Source organism: Coregonus clupeaformis, chromosome 10 (assembly GCF_020615455.1).
Source record: "Coregonus clupeaformis isolate EN_2021a chromosome 10, ASM2061545v1, whole genome shotgun sequence".
Classification (NCBI taxonomy): domain Eukaryota; kingdom Metazoa; phylum Chordata; class Actinopteri; order Salmoniformes; family Salmonidae; genus Coregonus; species Coregonus clupeaformis.
The window spans coordinates 12976387-13001954 of record NC_059201.1 but is presented as its reverse complement, the minus strand read 5'-3'; the positions used below and the strand labels follow the sequence as shown (position 1 = coordinate 13001954).

At 51.1% G+C, this 25568-nt stretch overlaps 1 protein-coding gene across 1 annotated transcript in view; it reads right to left on the bottom strand.

The window, feature by feature from the left end:
* il17rd (interleukin 17 receptor D) overlaps positions 1–25568 on the bottom strand; it is a 76508-nt gene that overhangs the window by 25482 nt on the left and 25458 nt on the right. Inside the window, exons 2-4 of the mRNA XM_041887306.1 lie at positions 22036–22102; positions 17971–18096; positions 550–668 (exon numbers count right to left, since the gene is read on the bottom strand). Coding sequence (XP_041743240.1) covers positions 550–668; positions 17971–18096; positions 22036–22102 — 312 coding nt within the window. The remainder of the gene's footprint in view (positions 1–549; positions 669–17970; positions 18097–22035; positions 22103–25568) is intronic.

Below are 25568 nucleotides of genomic sequence, written 5' to 3'. Positions count from 1 at the left end.
ATTGAACACATCTGGGACATCATGTCTCGCTCCATCCACCAACGCCACGTTGCACCACAGACTGTCCAGGAGTTGGCGGATGCTTTAGTCCAGGTCTGGGAGGAGATCCCTCAGGAGACCATCCGCCACCTCATCAGGAGCATGCCCAGGCGTCATAGGAAGGTCATACAGGCACGTGGAAGCCACACACACTACTGAGCCTCATTTTGACTTGTTTTAAGGACATTACATCAAAGTTGGATCAGCCTGTAGTGTGGTTTTCCACTTTAATTTTGAGGGTGACTCCAAATCCAGACCTCCATGGGTTGATACATTTGATTTCCATTGATAATTTTTGTGTGATTTTGTTGTCAGCACATTCAACTATGTAAAAAAAAAGTATTTAATAAGATTATTTCATTCATTCAGATCTAGGATGTGTTTTTTAAGTGTTCCCTTTATATTTTTGAGCAGTGTATTATGCATTTGATATTATATTATAAAAAGCTAGTTCACACACGTTACAGGTGCATGGAGATAAAAACAACCGTTGTCTGTGGTGTGACTTACCACATTCTTGTAGGAGAAGTTGAGCTGTCGTGGGTCTTTGAGGATCATGTGCTGACACTGCTTCCCCTCTGGGTCCTTACCCTCCAGGTACACTCTGAAGCCCTTCACATGCTCTATACCTAGACAGAATAATATACACCTTCAGTACCTGGACACAACAACAAGTTCAACTTGCAACTTGATTTTTCCCAGAGGGTAATTGTTTTAGCAGGAGAGGAGCATAAAAAACGGCATATAAAATCCACTTGGATCACAACGACAGACAGTCCTGGTGAATACAATGAGCTAGTCCATCAAGTCATAGGGCTGACAGCCATCTATACTGCTATATACTGTAGGCCTACTAGTGATCCACTTTAGCAGCAGCACTGAAGTACAGCAAGCCATAGTTGTCTACTAAGTCAAGTGCTCCGTGTCTCGTCAACATATCAACAATGTGCTGACAAAAACAAAAAAACATCAGCAGCATCAACACCACCATCATCAACAACATATTACCATCGTCATCCTCAACATCATCATCATCATCATCATCATCATTCCTAGCCTACCTCCTGGTAATGGCCATAGGGGTGAAGGAGTGCTTGTTCCTGCTAGTTTTAACTGAGGGGGGATCTAAATGGGACTCATGGTGTAGGGGCTGGGCACAGTCAGACAGACAGGATGGAACTCATGGTGTAGGGGCTGGGCACAGTCAGACAGGATGGAATTCATGGTGTAGGGGCTGGGCACAGTCAGACAGGATGGAACTCATGGTGTAGGGGCTGGGCACAGTCAGACAGGATGGAACTCATAGTGTAGGGGCTGGGCACAGACAGACAGACAGGATGGAACTCATGGTGTAGGGGCTGGGCACAGTCAGACAGGATGGAACTCATGGTGTAGGGGCTGGGCACAGTCAGACAGACAGGATGGAACTCATGGTGTAGGGGCTGGGCACAGTCAGACAGGATGGAACTCATGGTGTAGGGGGCTGGGCACAGTCAGACAGACAGGATGGAACTCATGGTGTAGGGGCTGGGCACAGTCAGACAGGATGGGAACTCATGGTGTAGGGAGCTGGGCACAGTCAGACAGACAGGATGGAACTCATGGTGTAGGGGCTGGGCACAGTCAGACAGGATGGAACTCATGGTGTAGGGGCTGGGCACAGTCAGACAGGATGGGAACTCATGGTGTAGGGGGCTGGGCACAGTCAGACAGGATGGAACTCATGGTGTAGGGGCTGGGCACAGTCAGACAGGATGGAACTCATGGTGTAGGGGCTGGGCACAGTCAGACAGACAGGATGGAACTCATGGTGTAGGGGCTGGGCACAGTCAGACAGGATGGGACTCATGGTGTAGGGGCTGGGCACAGACAGACAGGATGGAACTCATGGTGTAGGGGCTGGGCACAGTCAGACAGGATGGGACTCATGGTGTAGGGGCTGGGCACAGACAGACAGGATGGATTCTGCCTTCCTCACCAGTTGTCTGGTTGTACAGGTCAGTCAGACAGGATGGTTTCTACCTTCCTCACCAGTTGTCTGTTGTACAGGTCAGTCAGACAGGATGGATTTTGCCTTCCTCCTCCTTGTCTGTTGTACAGGTCAGACAGACAGGATGGATTCTACCTTCCTCCTCCTTGTCTGTTGTACAGGTCAGACAGACAGGATGGATTCTACCTTCCTCCTCCTTGTCTGTTGTACAGGTCAGACAGACAGACAGGATGGATTCTACCTTCCTCCTCCTTGTCTGTTGTACAGGTCAGACAGACAGGATGGATTCTACCTTCCTCCTCCTTGTCTGTTGTACAGGTCAGACAGACAGACAGGATGGATTCTACCTTCCTCCTCCTTGTCTGTTGTACAGGTCAGACAGACAGGATGGATTCTACCTTCCTCCTCCTTGTCTGTTGTACAGGTCAGACAGACAGACAGGATGGATTCTACCTTCCTCCTCCTTGTCTGTTGTACAGGTCAGACAGACAGGATGGATTCTACCTTCCTCCTCCTTGTCTGTTGTACAGGTCAGACAGACAGACAGGATGGATTCTACCTTACTCCCCCTTGTCTGTTGTAGAGGTCAGACAGACAGCGATGGATTCTACCTTCCTCCTCCTTGTCTGTTGTACAGGTCAGACAGACAGGATGGATTCTACCTTCCTCCTCCTTGTCTGTTGTACAGGTCAGACAGACAGACAGGATGGATTCTACCTTCCTCCTCCTTGTCTGTTGTACAGGTCAGCCAGACAGGATGGATTCTACCTTCCTCCTCCTTGTCTGTTGTACAGGTCAGACAGACAGACAGGATGGATTCTACCTTCCTCCTCCTTGTCTGTTGTACAGGTCAGAGAGACAGACAGGATGGATTCTACCTTCCTCCTCCTTGTCTGTTGTACAGGTCAGACAGACAGACAGGATGGATTCTACCTTCCTCCTCCTTGTCTGTTGTACAGGTCAGACAGACAGGATGGATTCTACCTTCCTCCTCCTTGTCTGTTGTACAGGTCAGCCGAGACAGGATGGATTCTACCTTCCTCCTCCTTGTCTGTTGTACAGGTCAGACAGACAGGATGGATTCTACCTTCCTCCTCCTTGTCTGTTGTAGAGGTCAGACAGACAGGATGGATTCTACCTTCCTCCTCCTTGTCTGTTGTACAGGTCAGACAGACAGGATGGATTCTACCTTCCTCCTCCTTGTCTGTTGTACAGGTCAGACAGACAGGATGGATTCTACCTTCCCTCCTCCTTGTCTGTTGTACAGGTCAGACAGACAGACAGGATGGATTCTACCTTCCTCCTCCTTGTCTGTTGTACAGGTCAGCCAGACAGGATGGATTCTACCTTCCTCCTCCTTGTCTGTTGTACAGGTCAGACAGACAGACAGGATGGATTCTACCTTCCTCCTCCTTGTCTGTTGTACAGGTCAGACACAGACAGGATGGATTCTACCTTCCTCCTCCTTGTCTGTTGTACAGGTCAGACAGACAGACAGGATGGATTCTACCTTCCTCCTCCTTGTCTGTTGTACAGGTCAGACAGACAGGATGGATTCTACCTTCCTCCCTCCTTGTCTGTTGTACAGGTCAGACAGACAGACAGGATGGATTCTACCTTACTCCTCCTTGTCTGTTGTAGAGGTCAGACAGACAGGATGGATTCTACCTTCCTCCTCCTTGTCTGTTGTAGAGGTCAGACAGACAGGATGGATTCTACCTTCCTCCTCCTTGTCTGTTGTACAGGTCAGACAGACAGACAGGATGGATTCTACCTTCCTCCTCCTTGTCTGTTGTACAGGTCAGCCAGACAGGATGGATTCTACCTTCCTCCTCCTTGTCTGTTGTACAGGTCAGACAGACAGACAGGATGGATTCTACCTTCCTCCTCCTTGTCTGTTGTACAGGTCAGAGAGACAGACAGGATGGATTCTACCTTCCTCCTCCTTGTCTGTTGTACAGGTCAGACAGACAGACAGGATGGATTCTACCTTCCTCCTCCTTGTCTGTTGTACAGGTCAGACAGACAGGATGGATTCTACCTTCCTCCTCCTTGTCTGTTGTACAGGTCAGACAGACAGGATGGATTCTACCTTCCTCCTCCTTGTCTGTTGTAGAGGTCAGACAGACAGGATGGATTCTACCTTCCTCCTCCTTGTCTGTTGTACAGGTCAGACAGACAGACAGGATGGATTCTACCTTCCTCCTCCTTGTCTGTTGTACAGGTCAGAGAGACAGACAGGATGGATTCTACCTTCCTCCTCCTTGTCTGTTGTACAGGTCAGACAGACAGACAGACAGGATGGATTCTACCTTCCTCCTCCTTGTTTGTTGTACAGGTCAGAGAGACAGACAGGATGGATTCTACCTTCCTCCTCCTTGTCTGTTGTACAGGTCAGACAGACAGGATGGATTCTACCTTTCTCCTCCTTGTCTGTTGTACAGGTCAGACAGACAGGATGGATTCTACCTTCCTCCTCCTTGTCTGTTGTACAGGTCAGACAGACAGGATGGATTCTACCTTCCTCCTCCTTGTCTGTTGTACAGGTCAGACAGACAGGATGGATTCTACCTTCCTCCTCCTTGTCTGTTGTACAGGTCAGACAGACAGGATGGATTCTACCTTCCTCCTCCTTGTCTGTTGTACAGGTCAGACAGACAGACAGGATGGATTCTACCTTCCTCCTCCTTGTCTGTTGTACAGGTCAGACAGACAGGATGGATTCTACCTTCCTCCTCCTTGTCTGTTGTACAGGTCAGACAGACAGGATGGATTCTACCTTCCTCCTCCTTGTCTGTTGTACAGGTCAGACAGACAGGATGGATTCTACCTTCCTCCTCCTTGTCTGTTGTACAGGTCAGACAGACAGGATGGATTCTACCTTCCTCCTCCTTGTCTGTTGTACAGGTCAGCCAGACAGGATGGATTCTACCTTCCTCCTCCTTGTCTGTTGTACAGGTCAGACAGACAGGATGGATTCTACCTTCCTCCTCCTTGTCTGTTGTACAGGTCAGACAGACAGGATGGATTCTACCTTCCTCCTCCTTGTCTGTTGTACAGGTCAGACAGACAGACAGGATGGATTCTACCTTCCTCCTCCTTGTCTGTTGTACAGGTCAGACAGACAGGATGGATTCTACCTTCCTCCTCCTTGTCTGTTGTACAGGTCAGCCAGACAGGATGGATTCTACCTTCCTCCTCCTTGTCTGTTGTACAGGTCAGACAGACAGGATGGATTCTACCTTCCTCCTCCTTGTCTGTTGTACACGTCAGACAGACAGGATGGATTCTACCTTCCTCCTCCTTGTCTGTTGTACAGGTCAGACAGACAGACAGGATGGATTCTATCTTCCTCCTCCTTGTCTGTTGTACAGGTCAGACAGACAGGATGGATTCTACCTTTCTCCTCCTTGTCTGTTGTACAGGTCAGACAGACAGACAGGATGGATTCTATCTTCCTCCTCCTTGTCTGTTGTACAGGTCAGACAGACAGGATGGATTCTACCTTCCTCCTCCTTGTCTGTTGTAGAGGTCAGACAGACAGGATGGATTCTACCTTCCTCCTCCTTGTCTGTTGTACAGGTCAGACAGACAGGATGGATTCTACCTTCCTCCTCCTTGTCTGTTGTACAGGTCAGACAGACAGGATGGATTCTACCTTCCCCTCCTCCTTGTCTGTTGTACAGGTCAGACAGACAGGATGGATTCTACCTTCCTCCTCCTTGTCTGTTGTACAGGTCAGACAGACAGGATGGATTCTACCTTCCTCCTCCTTGTCTGTTGTACAGGTCAGACAGACAGAGATGGATTCTACCTTCCTCCTCCTTGTCTGTTGTACAGGTCAGCCAGACAGGATGGATTCTACCTTCCTCCTCCTTGTCTGTTGTACAGGTCAGACAGACAGGATGGATTCTACCTTCCTCCTCCTTGTCTGTTGTACAGGCGTCAGACAGACAGGATGGATTCTACCTTCCTCCTCCTTGTCTGTTGTACAGGTCAGACAGACAGACAGGATGGATTCTACCTTCCTCCTCCTTGTCTGTTGTACAGGTCAGACAGACAGCAGGATGGATTCTACCTTCCTCCTCCTTGTCTGTTGTACAGGTCAGCCAGACAGGATGGATTCTACCTTCCTCCTCCTTGTCTGTTGTACAGGTCAGACAGACAGGATGGATTCTACCTTCCTCCTCCTTGTCTGTTGTACAGCGTCAGACAGACAGGATGGATTCTACCTTCCTCCTCCTTGTCTGTTGTACAGGTCAGACAGACAGACAGGATGGATTCTACCTTCCTCCTCCTTGTCTGTTGTACAGGTCAGACAGACAGGATGGATTCTACCTTTCTCCTCCTTGTCTGTTGTACAGGTCAGACAGACAGACAGGATGGATTCTACCTTCCTCCTCCTTGTCTGTTGTACAGGTCAGACAGACAGGATGGATTCTACCTTCCTCCTCCTTGTCTGTTGTAGCAGGTCAGACAGACAGGATGGATTCTACCTTCCTCCTCCTTGTCTGTTGTACAGGTCAGACAGACAGGATGGATTCTACCTTCCTCCTCCTTGTCTGTTGTACAGGTCAGACAGACAGGATGGATTCTACCTTCCTCCTCCTTGTCTGTTGTACAGGTCAGACAGACAGGATGGATTCTACCTTCCTCCTCCTTGTCTGTTGTACAGGTCAGACAGACAGACAGGATGGATTCTACCTTCCTCCTCCTTGTCTGTTGTACAGGTCAGACAGACAGACAGGATGGATTCTACCTTCCTCCTCCTTGTCTGTTGTACAGGTCAGACAGACAGACAGACAGGATGGATTCTACCTTCCTCCTCCTTGTCTGTTGTACAGGTCAGAGAGACAGACAGGATGGATTCTACCTTCCTCCTCCTTGTCTGTTGTACAGGTCAGACAGACAGACAGGATGGATTCTACCTTCCTCCTCCTTGTCTGTTGTACAGGTCAGACAGACAGGATGGATTCTACCTTCCTCCTCCTTGTCTGTTGTACAGGTCAGACAGACAGACAGGATGGATTCTACCTTCCTCCTCCTTGTCTGTTGTACAGGTCAGAGAGACAGGATGGATTCTACCTTCCTCCTCCTTGTCTGTTGTAGAGGTCAGACAGACAGGATGGATTCTACCTTCCTCCTCCTTGTCTGTTGTAGAGGTCAGACAGACAGACAGGATGGATTCTACCTTCCTCCTCCTTGTCTGTTGTACAGGTCAGACAGACAGGATGGATTCTACCTTCCTCCTCCTTGTCTGTTGTACAGGTCAGACAGACAGACAGGATGGATTCTACCTTCCTCCTCCTTGTCTGTTGTACACGTCAGACAGACAGGATGGATTCTACCTTCCTCCTCCTTGTCTGTTGTACAGGTCAGCCAGAGTACTCTGCTGGACTACCCTGATCTTACTGACCACTTTCACTATTCTAGCAAGTGTATTTTTTGTTTTGACACCAAGGTTGTCGTACCAGAAAATCAAAGAAAATTTTAAGACAAAAAAGACATTGCTGGCCCCTCTTACACAACATGTCAGTGTTACACTCAAAGTTCCATTTATTATCAGTCATTGTGCCAAGATACTTGTAGTTTTCTACACACACATGTTCAATACCTGAGCGGAAAGAGCAGAATGACACACTCACACACACTCACACACACAAAATTGTTGAACAAAAGCACCCACATGTCAGATTACCACATACTGTAACATCCCCACAAACACTCCCCAAACCACGACACATAATCTCCCAAATATCATATATCATAAGCATAAACAAACAATATTAACTGGTAACCAAAACACTGAATAAGGACTGATGAGTGAGGGATTTGGGCCAAAACATGACCAAGGCACAAATAGAGTGAAGAACCATGTGAAGATACACACATTTTAATATCCTTGTGGGGTCTTAACATTTATTTCCATTCAAAATCCTATTTTCCCTAACCCCTAACTACTAAGTATAACCCTAATTGTTACCCTAACCCCTAAATGTCACACCCTGGCCTTAGTTATCTTTGTTTTCATTAATAATTTAGTTAGGTCAGGGTGTGACATGGTGAAGTATGTGTTTTGGTTTGTCTAGGTGTTTGTAGGTTTAATGGGGGGTAATGTCTTGTCTAGGTGTTTGTATGTTGATGGCTGCCTGGATTGGTTCTCAATTGGAGACAGCTGTGGTTTATTGTCTCTAATTGGGAGCCATATTTAAGGCAGCCATGGGCATCATGTGTTTGTGGGTAATTGTCTATGTTGAACGTTTGTTGCTTGTCTGTGCACTTACGTTATTTAGCTTCACGGTCGCTTTGTTGTTTTGTTAGTTTTGGATAGTGTTCGGGTTTCGTGTTTTTCTCTCTTCCCAAAATAAAGAGATGTATTTTGCACACGCTGCGCCTTGGTCCAATATCTCACAAGAAGACGATCGTGACAGAATTACCCACCATACCAGGACCAAGCAGCGTGTCCAGGAGCCAGGGTCTGGACATGGGAGGAGATTGTGGACGGTAAAGGGTCTTGGACTTGGGAGGAGATCCTGGATGGGATGGATCGCCGGCCATGGAGTGAAACAGTGGAGAGGCGACTGAGAGAGGAGCAACGGCGTCAGCAGGGCCATCGTCGGAAGGACGAGAGGCAACCCCAAAAAGTTTTTTGGGGGGCACATGGCTTAGGGCGGCTGGGCAGCAGGAGGCTGCCACAGAGAGACGTGGAGAGAAGGCTACCGGATTACGGGAGCCATTGGCGAAGTAGAGGGAGGGAAGCAGTGGAGGCACGGCGTAAGAGACTGAGGTGTGTTACCAGTCCGGTCCGGCCCGTTCCTGATCCCCGGTTAAGGCCAGTGGTGTCTGTTCCCAGTACGGACCGGCCTGTTCCTACTCCACGCATCAAGCCCACGGTGTGCGTCGCCAGTCCAGCCCGGCCGGTTCCTGCTCCACGTGCTAAGCCTAAGGTGTGCGTGGCCAGCCCAGCCCGGCCTGTTCCTGCTCCACGTACGAAGCCTACGGTGTGCGTGGCCAGCCCAGCCCGGCCTGTTCCTGCTCCACGTACGAAGCCTACGGTGTGCGTCGCCAGCCCAGCCCGGCCTGTTCCTGCTCCCCGCACTAGCCCTGAGATGCGTGTCCTCAGCCCGGGACCACCAGTTCCGGCACCACGCACTAGGCCTTATGTGCGTCCCCAGGGTCCAGCATGCCCTGTTCCTTCTCCCCGCACTAGCCCTGAGATCGTGTCCTCAGCCCGGTACCTCCAGTTCCGGCACCACGCACCAGGCCTATAGTGCGTCTCGGCGGCCAGAGTCTGCCGTCTGCCGAACGGCGCCTGAAGTGCCCGTCTGCCTAACGCTCGTCTGAACTGTCCGTCTGCCAAGCGCTGCATGAACTGCCCGTCTGTACTGAGCCTGCTAAGCCGCCCGTCTGCCATGAGCCTTCAGAGCCGTCCGCCAGACCGGAGCCGCTAAAGCCTTCCGCCAGACAGGAGCCGCTAGAGCCTTCCGCCAGACAGGAGCAGCCGAAGCCTTCCGCCAGACAGAGCAACCAGAGCCTTCCGCCAGACAGGATCAGCCAGAGCCGTCCGCCAGACAGGATCAGCCAGAGCCTTCCGCCAGACAGGATCAGCCAGAGCCTTCCGCCAGCCATGAGCAGCCAGATCCGTCAGCCAGCCATGAGCAGCCAGATCCGTCAGCCTGCCGTGAGCAGCCAGATCCGTCAGCCAGCCGTGAGCAGCCAGATCCGTCAAGCCAGCCATGAGCAGCCAGATCCGTCAGCCTGCCATGAGCAGCCAGATCGTCAGCCAGCCATGAGCAGCCAGATCCTTCAGCCAGCCACGAGCAGCCAGATCCGTCTCAGCCAGCCATGAGCAGCCAGATCCGTCAGCCAGCCATGAGCAGCCAGATCCGTCAGCCAGCCATGAGCAGCCAGATCCGTCAGCCAGCCATGAGCCGTCCAGCCAGGATCCGCCAGAGCCGTCCCAGCCAGGATCCGCCAGAGCCGGCCCAGCCAGGATCCGCCAGAGCCGTCCAGCCGGGATCCGCCCAGAGCCGTCCCAGCCAGGTTCCGCCAGCCAGCCAGGATCCGCCAGAGCCAGCCAGCCAGGATCCGCCATTCAGTCCGGTGCTGCCCCTTAGTCCGGTGCTGCCCCCTTAGCCCGGTGCTGCCCCTTATCCTGGTGCTGCCCCCTATCCTGGTGCTGCTCCTTATCCTGGTGCTGCCCCTTATCCTGGTGCTGCCCCTTAGTCCGGTGCTGCCCCTTAGTCCTGTGCTGCCTCTCTAGTCCGGTGCTGCCCCTTAATCCAGTGGGGTTAAGGTTGGAGGGTGGTCATTTGGAGGAGGCTACGGAAGCGGGTAGTGACTATGGTGGGGTGGGGACCACGACCAGTGCCAGAGCCGCCACCGTGGACAGACGCGCCACCCAGACCCTCCCCTAGACTTTATGCTGGTGCGCCCGGAGTTCGCACCTTAAGGAGTTATGTCACACCCTGGCCTTAGTTATCTTTGTTTTCATTAATAATTTAGTTAGGTCAGGGTGTGACATGGTGAAGTATGTGTTTTGGTTTGTCTAGGTGTTTGTAGGTTTAATGGGGTAATGTCTTGTCTAGGTGTTTGTATGTTGATGGCTGCCTGGATTGGTTCTCAATTGGAGACAGCTGTGGTTTATTGTCTCTAATTGGGAGCCATATTTAAGGCAAGCCATGGGCATCATGTGTTTGTGGGTAATTGTCTATGTTGAACGCTTTGTTGCTTGTCTGTGCACTTACGTTATTTAGCTTCACGGTCGTTTGTTGTTTTGTTAGTTTTGGATAGTGTTCGGTTTCGTGTTTTTCTCTCTTCCAAAATAAAGAGATGTATTTTGCACACGCTGCGCCTTGGTCCAATATCTCACAAGAAGACGATCGTGACACTAAACCTAAAATAGTTTTTGTCCTTGTGGGGATCACACACACACACACACCACATAAACTGGAGGTCAGGGCATGCATCAAACACATTGAGACCATAATATGACCAGCAGGAGAGAGAGGCTGTGCTGTGCATGGCAGAGGACCTGACATGGGTTCAAATACCATTTGAAATCTTTCAAATACTTTGAGCATTTGTTTTAATAATAATACAATGTGAATTATATAGCGCTTTGCAAGGACCCAAAGTAGCTTTACAATTGTAGAAACTAAACCAAAAAAACAGATACTAACAACAGGAAGAAACAGAAACACGGGTTTGGACTAAAGAAAGGAAAGGGTGATGTGTCAGTGTATGAGTGAGCGAGCAGGTGTTGTGTGTGTTTTAGCCTGTCTGGAGTGCCAGGTGGGCAGGATTTGCACTTTTAGCACTTCTCGATTGATTCATAGCAACAGGCAAGCTTAAGCAAGCACAGCTACGCTTTATAAATAGATTTAAAATAGCATTTGAACCCAGGTTTGCAGAGGACAGGAGGGTGGATGTCTGCGTGCCAAGGGAGCATTCCCGTGCCCTTCAAAGTGTGCCAGCGCACCTCCCTGTTAATTATATTTCTGCTTTATTAGTCCGAGGCAGCAGCAGAGGCAGAAAACACACATCCCTGTGGCTCCTGTTACCTCTGTGGGGAGCGGAGGCTCTGTGTGTGTGTGTGTGTGTATATAAGTGTGCAAGCTGAGGAGCTGAAAGAGCCTCCTCTTTGTGGTGGTTGTAACACGCCTCCTCCTCTCCTCTACCTCCACACAGATACAATCAACCTCACCGTCAACAGAGAGAGTGAGAAAGAGAGAGAGAGAGAGGGACTCAGAGGAGATTGAAAAAACTGGGAAGAAAAAGCTGTAGGAGTGGTTGTCTCCAAGCATGTTTTTGTTCCTCTATCTTCCCTCCCTCCCTTCCCCTTAACTACCTCCTCCCTCCCTCCCTCCCTCCCTCCCTCCCTCCTTCCCTCCCTCCCCTCCCTCCCTTTCCCTCCCCTCCCTCCCTCCCTCCCTCCTCTCCCTCCCCTCTCTCCCTCCCCTCCCTCCCTCCCTCCTCCCTCTCCCTCCCCCTCCCCCTCTCTCCCTCCCCCCTCTTCCTCCCCCCTCTCCCTCCCCCATCTCTCCCTCCCTCCTCTCCCCCTCCCTCCCCCATCTCTCCCTCCCTCCCCTCTCTCTCCCCTCCCTCCCCCTCTCTCTCTCCCCCTCCCTCCCCCTCTCTCCCCCCTCTCTCTCCCCTCCCTCCCCCCCCCCTCTCTCCCCCTCTCTTTCTCTCCCGCTCTTTTCTTTTCTTCCTACTATGTAACCCTCTACCTGAGCAGTGTCCCAGGGATTAACCCCCAGAGAACAACAGGCTGCATTGTCCTGAGGATCAGCCAAGGCTTCACGTTACCAAGTTCAATAGAGCCTCAGTAGACGGAAGCAGAGGAAGCCTCCTCTCTCAGTCTCTCTGTCACACAGGCACAGATCGCGTGCAAACAGGAGACACTGAAGACAAACACACACACACAGCATGTGCGCGCGAACACAAACGTACACACACACATTCCTTCACGGACAAATCACAGTGTTGTTGTGTAGGGTATGGATCTCTTCCCTCTCAGGGGCCTGCTGGGGAGGTAACCTGGGCCTTTGATCAGGACAGGCCCAACAACACAGGGCTGGGGGAGGTAACCTGGCCCAACAACACAGGGCTGGGGGAAGGTAACCTGCCCAACAACACAGGGCTGGGGGAGGTGACCTGCCCAACAACACAGGGCTGGGGGGAGGTAACCTGGCCCAACAACACAGGGCTGGGGGGAGGTGACCTGAGTCTGATCAGGACAGGCCCAACAACACAGGGCTGGGGGAGGTAACCTGAGTCTTTGATCAGGACAGGCCCAACAACACAGGGCTGGGGGAGGTAACCTGAGTCTTTGATCAGGACAGGCCCAACAACACAGGGCTGGGGGAGGTAACCTGGGTCTTTGATCAGGACAGGCCCAACAACACAAGGCTGGGGGAGGTAACCTGAGTCTTTGATCAGGACAGGCCCAACAACACAGGGCTGGGGGAGGTAACCTGAGTCTTTGATCAGGACAGGCCCAACAACACAGGGCTGGGGGAGGTAACCTGGGTCTTTGATCAGGACAGGCCCAACAAAACAGGGCTGGGGGGAGGTAACCTGGCCCAACAACACAGGGCTGGGGGGAGGTAACCTGGCCCAACAACACAGAGCTGGGGGAGGTAACCTGGCCCAACAACACAGGGCTGGGGGAGGTAACCTGGCCCAACAACACAGGGCTGGGGGGAGGTAACCTGGGTCTTTGATCAGGACAGGCCCAACAAAACAGGGCTGGGGGAGGTAACCTGGCCCAACAACACAGGGCTGGGGCGAGGTAACCTGGCCCAACAACACAGGACTGGGGGAGGTAACCTGGCCCAACAACACAGGGCTGGGGGGAGGTAACCTGGCCCAACAAAACAGGGCTGGGGGGAGGTAACCTGGCCCAACAACACAGGGCTGGGGGGAGGTAACCTGGCCCAACAACACAGAGCTGGGGGGAGGTAACCTGGCCCAACAACACAGAGCTGGGGGAGGTAACCTGGCCCAACAACACAGGGCTGGGGGGAGGTAACCTGGGTCTTTGATCAGGACAGGCCCAACAAAACAGGGCTGGGGGGAGGTAACCTGGCCCAACAACACAGGGCTGGGGTGAGGTAACCTGGCCCAACAACACAGGACTGGGGGGAGGTAACCTGGCCCAACAACACAGGGCTGGGGGGAGGTAACCTGGCCCAACAACACAGGGCTGGGGGGAGGTAACCTGGCCCAACAACACAGGGCTGGGGGGAGGTAACCTGGGTCTTTGAAGAAGAGCCTTCTCTCTCCTCTCCTCTCCTGTTCCCAAACCTCTTTCCTCTACAAACTCTACTCCCTTCACCTCCTTCCTCTACAAACTCTACTCCCTTCACCTCCTTCCTCTACAAACTCTACTCCCTTCACCTCTTTCCTCTACAAACTCTACTGCCTTCACCTCTTTCCTCTACAAACTCTACTGCCTTCACCTCTTTCCTCTACAAACTCTACTCCCTCACCTCTACAAACTCTACTGCCTTCACCTCTTTCCTCTACAAACTCTACTCCCTTCACCCCTTTCCTCTACAAACTCTACTGCCTTCACCTCTTTCCTCTACAAACTCTACTCCCTTCAACTCAGCCTGCCCTGAGATACTGAAGATAAACATAAACCAGTCCTGTGCCACCAGGCGTAGGACGCAAACACACACGTGCACTCACACATACCAAGGTTTTAAAATGTTATGGTGTCTCCCAGATGTAATGTGATCTACCCAAAACAATCCTGCAAGAAACATTTAAAAAGTAGGCCTACCACTCTAACTTTTGCATGGGGAAGTTTTTCCCCTCACTAGGAATGACTGCTCATATCTAATCACAGACTGTAGATGGCACCGACGAAGATGGCGGCCTCGCGACTAGTTCTTAGGAAACTTTGCAGTATTTTGTTTTCGTATGTATTATTTTTGACATTATTAGCTCAGAAAGTGTTTTGCATCATTACATACAGCCGAGAAAAACTATTGGATATCAGAGCGGCGGTAACTCACCAGCATTACGACCAGGAATACGACTTTCCCGAAGCAGATCCTTTGTTTGCTCTCCCCAGGGCAACTGAACTGATTGCAGCGGCTGACCCAAAACATCGCCGGCGGAGGAGAGGCATTCGGAGCGGCCTGCTGGTCTGACTTAGGAGGCGCGCACACCACCCACCGCTTCCAAGTATTCTACTCGCTAATCTTCAATCTTTGGTTAACAAAGTCGACGAACTACGGGCAAGGATTTCTTTCCAGAGAGACACCAAGGCCTCTAATATACTCTGTTTCAAGGAAACATGGCTCTCTTGGGATATTCTGTCGAAATCGGTCCAGCCAGATGGGTTCTCAGTTCATCGCGCAGACAGGAATAAATATCTCTCCGGGAAGCAGAAGGGCGGAGGTGTGTGTTTCATGATTAACGACTCATGGTGTAATTGTAGTAACATAGAGGAACTCGAGTCATTCTGTTCACCCGACCTAGAATATCTCACAATCAAATACCGACCGTATTATCTCCCAAGATAATTTTATTCGGTTATAGTCACGGCCGTGTATATCCCCCCTCAAGCCGATACCACAACGGCCCTCAAAGAACTTCACTGGACCTTATGCAAACAGGAAACCACATATCCTGAGGCTGCATTCATTGTAGCCTGGAATTTTAACAAAGCAAATTTGAGGACTAGGCTGCCGAAGTTCTATCAACATATCGACTGTTGTACTCGCGCTGCAAAAATCCTCGACCATTGCTATTCAAACTTCCGGGATGGTTATAAGGCCCTCCCCTGCCCTCCTTTCAGCAAATCTGACCACGACTCTATTTTGCTTCTCCCTTCCTATAGGCAGAAACTCAAACAGGAAGTACCCGTGCTAAGGACTATTCAACGCTGGTCTGACCAATCGGAATCCACGCTTCAAGATTGTTTTGATCACTGTTCCGGGTAGCTTCTGAAAATAATTTAGACATATACACTGAAATGGTGACAGAGTTTATCAGGAAGTGAATAGGTGATGTTGTGCCCACTGTGACTATTAAAACCTACCCTAACCAGAAACTGTGGATAGACGGCAGCATTCGTGCAAATCTGAAAGCGCGAACCACCGCATTCAACCATGGCAAGGTGGCTGGGAATATGGCAGAATACAAACAGTGTAGCTACTCACTCCGCAAGGCAATTAAATTGCCAAAACATCAGTATAGAGAGTGGAGTCGCAATTCAACAGCTCAGACACGAGACGTATGTGGCAGGGTCTACAGACAATCACGGACTACAAAAAGAAAACCAGCCACGTCGCCGACACCGACGTCTCGCTTCCAGACAAGCTAAACACCTTCTTCGCCCGCTTTGAGGATAACACAGTGCCACTGACGAGGCCCACTACCAAGGACTGTGGCCTCTCCTTCTCCATGGCCGAAGTGATTAAGACATTTAAGCATGTTAACCCCCGCAAGGCAGCCGGCCCAGACGGCATCCCTAGCCACGTCCTCAGAGCATGCGCAGACCAGCTGGCTGGTGTGTTCATGGACATATTCAATCTCTCCCTTTCCCAGTCTGCTGTTCCCACATGCTTCAAGATGGCCACCATTGTTCCTGTACCCAAGAAAGCAAAGGTAACTGAACTAAATGACTATCACCCTGTAGCACTCACCTCTGTCATCATGAAGTGCTTTGCGAGACTAGTCAAGGATCATATCACCTCTACCTTACCTGTCACCCTAGACCCTACTTCAATTTGCTTACCGCCCCAATAGATCCACAGACGATTCAATTGCCATCACACTGCACACTGCCCTATCCCATCTGGACAAGAGGAATACCAATGTAAGAATGCTGTTCATTGACTATAGCTCAGCATTCAACACCATAGTACCCTCCAAGCTCATCATCAAGCTCGAGGCCCTGGGTCTGAACCCCGCCCTGTGCAACTGGGTCCTGTACTTCCTGACGGACCGCCCCCAGGTGGTGAAGGTAGGAAACAACATCTCCACTTCGCTGATCCTCAACACTGGGGCCCCACAAGGGTGCGTGCTCAGCCCCCTTCTGTACTCCCTGTTCACCCATGACTGCATGGCCAAGCACGCCTCCAACTCAATCATCAAGTTTGCAGACGACACAACAGTAGTAGGCTTGATTACCAACAATGACGAGACCGCCTACAGGGAGGAGGTGAGGGCTCTGGGAGTGTGGTGCCAGGAAAATAACCTCCCACTCAACATCAACAAAACAAAGGAGATAATCGTGGACTTCAGGAAACAGCAGAGGGTGCACCCCCCTATCCACATCGAGGGGACCGCAGTGGAGAAGGTGGAAAGCTTCAAGTTCCTTGGCGTACACATCACCGACAAACTGAAATGGTCCACCCACGCAGACAGTGTGGTGAAGAAGGCGCAACAGAGCCTATTCAACCTCAGGAGGCTGAAGAAATTTGGCTTATCACCTAAAACCCTCACAAACTTTTACAGATGCACAATTGAGAGCATCCTGTCCGGCTGTATCACCGCCTGGTATGGCAACTGCACCGCCCACAACCGCAGGGCTCTCCAGAGGGTGGTGCGGTCTGCCGAACGCATTACCGGGGGCAAACTACCTGCCCTCCAAGACACATACAGCACCCGATGTCACAGGAAGGCCAAAAAGATCATCAAGGACATCAACCACCCAAGCCACTGCCTGTTCACCCCGCTATCATCCAGAAGGCGAGGTCAGTACAGGTGCATCAAAGCTGGGACCGAGAGAATGAAAAACAGCTTCTATCTCAAGGCCATCAAACTGTTAAATAGCCATCACTACTAGCACATTAGAGGCTGCTGCTGCCTATTGAAATCATTGGCCACTTTAAGAAATGGAACACTAGTCACTTTTAATAATGTTTACATATCTTGCACTACTCATCTCATATGTATATACTGCATTCTATTCTATAATATTCTACTGTATCTTAGTCCATGCCGCTCTGTCATTGCTTGTCCATTTATGTATATATTCTTAAATCCCATTCTTTACTTTTTTGTGTGTATTGGGTATATGTTGTGTAATTGTTAGATATTACTGCACTGTCGGAGCTAGAAGCATAAGCATTTCGCTACACCCGCTATAACATCTGCTAAACACGTGTATGTGACAAATATGATTTGATTTGATTTGAGAGGGACTTTTCTCCAGTCTATAACTACTCTAGAAAACAGCTAACTTCCTACAATTCCACACATTTTTCCATGGGGCAAAGAGAAAAATGTGCAGGTTTATAGCTAATCTCATGCTTTACGGGGTCTGCGGGGGGGTGGTACGCATAGCTGTACATACCTCATACCTAGAGGGCTGGCCAATTTGTAAGTCGCTCTGGATAAGAGCGTCTGCTAAATGACGTAAATGTAAATGTTCTAATTCTATAGAGAGTGCAGGTGTAGACGGCTTGGTTACGTACCTAGAGGGCTGGTCATCCAGTGGACCACCACAGCAGCCTGGCTGTCACAGGAGAGGTGGCTGAACGTCACATTGTTCACCTCATAGATGGCATGCTTCCCCAATGGGCTCCAGTTCACAGAACAATCTGGAGGAGAAGAACAGAGGAGAGAAGAAAGTGGACATATCCCAGTTAGACTATGTTAAAGATGGAGAGGAGAGAAGGTTGATGGACACATATTTAAAAACTATTTTCAATTTCAAAACAACCTTTATTAGCAGGAGCAGAAGTCCTTCCTACCTCATCTACCACATAGATAACCCTCCTCACACCACAGATCACAACACAACAGAGAGCATGGTTAAGATGGGGAGCTCAGAACAGAACTGGGCTCCCTGGGTGAAGGCTGATGGACAGGACTGATGGACGGGACTGATGGACGGGTGGTTGGGCCTGATAGACGGGACTGATGGACAGGAACAGCTGGGTTTCTTTTCTTTCCAAAACTATTGAGCGTGCCGTCTTTAGCCAACTCTCTTGCTATCTCTCTCAGAATGACCTTCTTGATCCAAACCAGTCAGGTTTCAGGACTGGTCATTCAACTGAGACTGCTCTTCTCTGTGTCACGGAGGCTCTCCGCACTGCTAAAGCTAACTCTCTCTCCTCTGCTCTTGTCCTTCTAGACCTGTCTGCTGCCTTTGATACTGTGAACCATCAGATCCTCCCTCTCCACCCTCTCCGAGCTGGGCATCTCCGGCGCGGCTCACTCCCTGGATTGCGTCCTACCTGACCGGTCGCTCCTACCAAGTGGCGTGGCGAGAAGCTGTCTCCGCACCACGTGCTCTCACCACTGGTGTCCCCCAGGGCTCAGTTCTAGGCCCTCTCCTTTTCTCCCTATACACCAAGTCACTTGGCTCTGTCATATCCTCACATGGCCTCTCCTATCATTGCTACGCTGACGATACACAACTAATCTTCTCCTTTCCCCCTTCTGATAACCAGGTGGCGAATCGCATCTCTGCATGTCTGGCAGACATATCAGTATGGATGACGGATCACCACCTAAAGCTGAACCCTGGCAAGACGGAGCTGCTCTTCCTCCCGGGGAAGGACTGCCCGTTCCATGATCTCGCCATCACGGTTGACAACTCCGTTGTGTCCTCCTCCCAGAGTGCGAAGAGCCTTGGCGTGACCCTGGACAACACCCTGTCGTACTCCGCTAACATCAAGGCGGTGACCCGCTCCTGCAGGTTCATGCTCTACAACATTCGGAGAGTACGACCCTGCCTTACACAGGAAGCGGCACAGGTCCTAATCCAGGCACTTGTCATCTCCCGTCTGGACTACTGCAACTCGCTGTTGGCTGGCCTCCCTGCCTGTGCCATTAAACCCCTACAACTCATCCAGAATGCCGCAGCCCGTCTGGTGTTCAACCTTCCCAAGTTTTCTCACGTCACCCCCCTCCTCCACACACTCCACTGGCTTCCAGTTGAAGCTCGCATCCGCTACAAGACCATGGTGCTTGCCTATGGAGCAGTGAGGGGAACGGCACCTCTGTACCTTCAGGCTTTGATCAGTCCCTACACCCAAACGAGGGCATTGCGTTCATCCACCTCTGGCCTGCTGGCTCCCCTTCCTCTGCGGAAGCATAGTTCCCGCTCAGCCCAGTCAAAACTGTTCGCTGCTCTGGCACCCCAATGGTGGAACAAGCTCCCTCACGACGCCAGGACAGCGGAGTCACTCACCACCTTCCGGAGACATTTGAAACCCCACCTCTTTAAGGAATACCTGGGATAGGATAAAGTAATCCTTCTACCCCCCCCCAAAAATTGTAAAGTGGTTTTCCCACTGCCTATAGGGTGAATGCACCAATTTGTGAGTCGCTCTGTTTAAGAGCGTCTGCTAAATGACGTAAATGTGCCCTTGAGCAAGGCACTTAACCCTAATTGCTCCTGTAAGTCGCTCTGGATAAGAGCGTCTGCTAAATGACTAAAATGTAATGTAAATGACTGATGGACGGGTGGTTGGGACTGATAGACAGGACTGATGGATGGGAACAGCTGGGTGGGACTGATAGACGGGACTGATGGACGAGACTGATGGACGGGACTGATGGACGGGACTGATGGACGGGTGGTTGGGACTGATGGACGAGACTGATGGACGAGACTGATGGACTGATGGACAGGTGGGTGGGACTGATAGACGGGACTGATGGATGGGAACAGCTGGGTGGGACTGATAGACGGGACTGATGGACGAGAACGGCTGGGTGGGACTGATAGACGGGACTGATGGATGGGAACAGCTGGGTGGGACTGATGGACGGGTGGTTGGGCCTGATAGACGGGACTGATGGATGGGAACAGCTGGGTGGGACTGATAGACGGGACTGATGGATGGGAACAGCTGGGTGGGACTGATGGACGGGACTGATGGACAGGTGGTTGGGCCTGATAGACGGGACTGATGGATGGGAACAGCTGGGTGGGACTGATAGACGGGACTGATGGATGGGAACGGCTGGGTGGGACTGATAGACGGACTGATGGATGGGAACGGCTGGGTGTGACTGATAGACGGGACTGATGGACGGGTGGTTGGGACTGATGGACGAGACTGATGGACGAGACTGATGGACTGATGGACAGGTGGGTGGGACTGATAGACGGGACTGATGGACGGGACTGATAGACGGGACTGATGGATGGGAACAGCTGGGTGGGACTGATAGACGGGACTGATGGACGGGACTGATAGACGGGACTGATAGACGGGACTGATGGACGAGACTGATGGACTGGTGGGTGGGACTGATAGACAGGACTGATCGGGACTGATGGACGAGAACGGCTGGGTGGGACTGATAGACGGGACTGATGGACGGGAACAGCTGGTTGGGACTGATGGACGGGACTGATGGACAGGTGGTTGGGCCTGATAGACGGGACTGATGGATGGGAACAGCTGGGTGGGACTGATAGACGGGACTGATGGATGGGAACGGCTGGGTGGGACTGATAGACGGGCCTGATGGATGGGAACGGCTGGGTGGGACTGATAGACGGACTGATGGACGGGTGGTTGGGACTGATGGACGAGACTGATGGACTGATGGACAGGTGGGTGGGACTGATAGACGGGACTGATGGACGGGACTGATGGACGGGACTGATAGACGGGACTGATGGATGGGAACAGCTGGGTGGGACTGATAGACGGGACTGATGGACGGGACTGATAGACGGGACTGATTGACGGGACTGATGGACGGGACTGATAGACGGGACTGATGGATGGGAACAGCTGGGTGGGACTGATAGACAGGACTGATGGATGGGAACAGCTGGGTGGGACTGATAGACGGGACTGATGGATGGGAACAGCTGGGTGGGACTGATAGACGGGACTGATGGATGGGAACAGCTGGGTGGGACTGATAGACAGGACTGATGGATGGGAACAGCTGGGTGGGACTGATAGACGGGACTGATGGACGAGACTGATGGACTGATGGACAGGTGGGTGGGTGAGATTCTCTCTGAGCCAAGCCTGGGGAAGAGAATGTGCAGCCATGCAAGGAGCTGTCCCCTCCTCTCCCCTCCCCTCCTCTCCTCGCCTCTCCCATCTCTTTTGTTTATGATCCCTATGTCCTCTCCTCTCTCTCTCAGGTAGAGGAAGTGGAGCAGCGGGCTGTATCGCACACGCCCCCTGGCTCTGAGCTGCAGTCAATTGTGATGCTAAACCACAGAGGCGCTTTTCAGAAAAGCTGTTCCCCTCTGACAGTCATGGACAATAGCAGCCGACTGCTGGGAAAATCAGGATTTGCTACAAGAGAGAAAACTTTGACTTCTGGAGAAATTAACTTGGTGGGGGATGGCTGGGAGAAGTTTGGTCAGGGATGGGACTCTGAGAAGTGGCAACTTTTGAGGTGGTAAAATGGCAACTTTAGGATGGAATGGAAAGGGCCGGCAGTTTTCATGCAAGGCCATGTTAAAATAGTAAACAGTAACAATTCTACAATTGTATAAATATGGAGATAACATTTAAACAAGGCTTTGCTGTGAGAAAGAAAGAAAGACTCACTGTCTGTTCGGAATGTGACCCCGAGCTTCCGACCATTCTCGTCAGAACTTGACTGAACCTGGAGCCCCTGCAGAGAGAGAGAAAGAGAGAAGGGGATGGATGGATGGATGGTGAGACCACAAGGACAACTGGCAGACAGTGATACATATCAATAAAACACAACCACCTCATGTTGCCAACGCTCAGACAGAGTTGAGTCTAGGACACTAGATGCTAGAGTTGAGTCTAGGACACTAGATGCTAGAGTTGAGTCTAGGACACTAGATGCTAGAGTTGAGTCTAGGACACTAGATGCTAGAGTTGAGTCTAGGACACTAGATGCTAGAGTTGAGGGATGGGGGATGAGCTGGCTGGGTGTATAGCTGGCTGGCATCGGCAGCCTTGCATATCAAAGATCTTATCTTTTCCATCATGCTGTTTTAGAAAAGGAAGCCCTCATCTCTGAGACAAGATGCCACACAATGAACCCCAACTAGGGAAAAAGACTCAGACAAAGCCTGAGAAACTATAACATAGACCATTAAGCCCTGTTACCTTGAGGCCTATGGTAGTTCAATGGAATAAAGAGCGTTACTACATTTAATGGACCTGAATTTGCATTGGTTTATTTATTCACCTATCAATTTGACAAAGACCTGAGTCCTAACTTGATATGTGCAACATTTTCCATTGAAGTCAAGGCATGATTTATGTGAAAGACTGTTTCTCTCCCCCTCTCAGGATGTGTATTGATGAGGCCGCCAACTAGTTCAAACCCTGCTCCCCCCAACACACACCTCTCCCTGCCCCAGCCCCAAGACTCCGACCTGCACCTCCAGATGTGTGGGCTTGAAGTGAAGCAGAAAGAGGCAGTGTGGCTGGATACTAGACCCCCATGGCTGAACAGGAGGAGCCATCAGCCTCATCACTCACTTCCCTGTGCTCTCAACCCAAACATTACCTATTCATCACTCTCTTAAACAGGTTTTCCCACATTTCAACACACTTTTTCCCCCCCAACTCTCTTTCTCTCCGTCTCTCTGTCTAACAATTTAGGCTAAAGACACACCTCAGTCTTACTCTTACAGGGAGCAAAAACCGGACATTTTTCATGTGGTCAAACGAACGTTGCTCGGGGCATTTTCAAAGTGTTTGAGGTAGATACCTAGCTGGCTACTAACTAAACTAAATGTTTTCTGCTACAGAGAGGAAGGTGGTAGCTCCCCAATCTCTCATTTAGCAGCAGGGGAATGAAGTGTCGGAACGGTGCATTGGGGTTGTGCTAATGGGCTGCTGGGCCTGCCGTCCTGGAGTTTAACACCCTGCTCTCAGCAGGAGGCTGGTCACACACACCCACTCAAGACACACACACACACACACACACACACACACACACGAGTGCAGCAACACACACATATTGACGACAAACACACAGTAACGCACACACGACAAGCACACACACACAGATGCCTGCAACAGGGCCTCGCCACCCACCACACCTGCATCCAATCAGCAGGCTCAAAGCCCCCTGACCACAGCATCACACCTCTGGAACAAGCCGAGGGGTGGGTGTGTGTGTGTGTGTGCTTAGGGGGGGTTGACACAACGCCTCCTAATAAGCCTGCTACAAGTTCTACGACACCCTCCCTCCCTACACAATGGTCTTTTACAGCCCCCATATACAGGCCTGGCCTTTGTTCCTGTTGCTACAGGAAGCTGGTTTGGTCCTGCCTGCCTGACTGCCGGGGAGAGGGGGAGAGAGAGGGGGAGGTAGGGGGGAAGACTCCCGCACTCCTTCCCTTCCTTCTGATGTCCTCCCCCTCTCCTCTCCTCTCCTCCCTCCTCTCCTCCCTCCCTCCTCTCTCCCCGTGTGTCAAATGGCCTCAAGAGTCAACTGGCATCTTTAAAACTTCAAATGCACAGTTTCGGGTGAGAGGGGCTGGCGTGGTGGTGTGGTGCCATTAACTGTCTGCCTCCCATGTGGCAGACGAACGGGCAGTCATGTTGTTGGCTGAGCGTGAGGTAGACGGAGGGTCAGGTCTCGGTCACAATGCTCCCTGAAAATTATAGGGCTATAGAGGACACAGGGGGGCGGGGCCGGACAGGACTAATAACATATTAACCATACTCTCTGGAGCTGGGAGGGGGAGGAGGACAGGAAAGGAAAGGAAAGGAGAGTGGGTTATTTAGTCGTCTTGGATCAACTGGTAAAGTTTACCTACACTTCCTACTGAAATAGTTCTGATCACAATAAAAAATGATTATTAATGTGTTCATACACTGAGTGTAAAAAACATTAGGAACACCTTCCCAATATTGAGTTGTACCGCCGTTTGCCCTCAGAACAGCCTCAATTCGTCGGGGCATGGTGTTGAAAACGTTCCACAGGGATGCAGGCCCATGTTAACTCCAATGCTTCCCGAATGGCACACATACACAATACATGTCTCAATTCTCTCAAGGCATAAAAATCCTTCTGTAACCGGTCTCCTCCCCTTCATCTACACTGACTGAAGTGGATTTAACAAGCAGCATTAATAAGGGATCATAGCTTTCACCTGGATTCACCTGGTCAGTCTATGTCATGGAAAGAGCATATATTGCTTTTTCAACAGGATCTCAAAGTGTTTTACATGGTGTAGGGGAGGGACCCACTACTTTACATGGTGTAGGGGAGGGACCCACTACTTTACATGGTGTAGGGGAGGGACCCACTACTTTACATGGTGTAGGGAGGGACCCACTACTTTACATGGTGTAGGGGAGGGACCCACTACTTTACATGGTGTAGGGGAGGGACCCACTACTTTACATGGTGTAGGGGAGGGACCCACTACTTTACATGGTGTAGGGGAGGGACCCACTACTTTACATGGTGTAGGGAGGGACCCACTACTTTACATGGTGTAGGGCAGGACCCACTACTTTACATGGTGTAGGGCGGGACCCACTACTTTACATGGTGTAGGGGAGGGACCCACTACTTTACATAGTGTAGGGGCAGGACCCACTACTTTACATGGTGTAGGGGAGGGACCCACTACTTTACATGGTGTAGGGGAGGGACCCACTACTTTACATGGTGTAGGGGAGGGACCCACTACTTTACATGGTGTAGGGGAGGGACCCACTACTTTACATGGTGTAGGGCAGGACCCACTACTTTACATGGTGTAGGGGAGGGACCCACTACTTTACATGGTGTAGGGCAGGACCCACTACTTTACATGGTGTAGGGCGGGACCCACTACTTTACATGGTGTAGGGGAGGGACCCACTACTTTACATGGTGTAGGGGAGGGACCCACTACTTTACATGGTGTAGGGAGAGACCCACTACTTTACATGGTGTAGGGCGGGACCCACTACTTTACATGGTGTAGGGGTAGGACCCACTACTTTACATGGTGTAGGGGAGGGACCCACTACTTTACATGGTGAAGGGAGGGACCCACTACTTTACATGGTGTAGGGAGTGACCCACTACTTTACATGGTGTAGGGCAGGACTCACTACTTTACATGGTGTAGGGCGGGACCCACTACTTTACATGG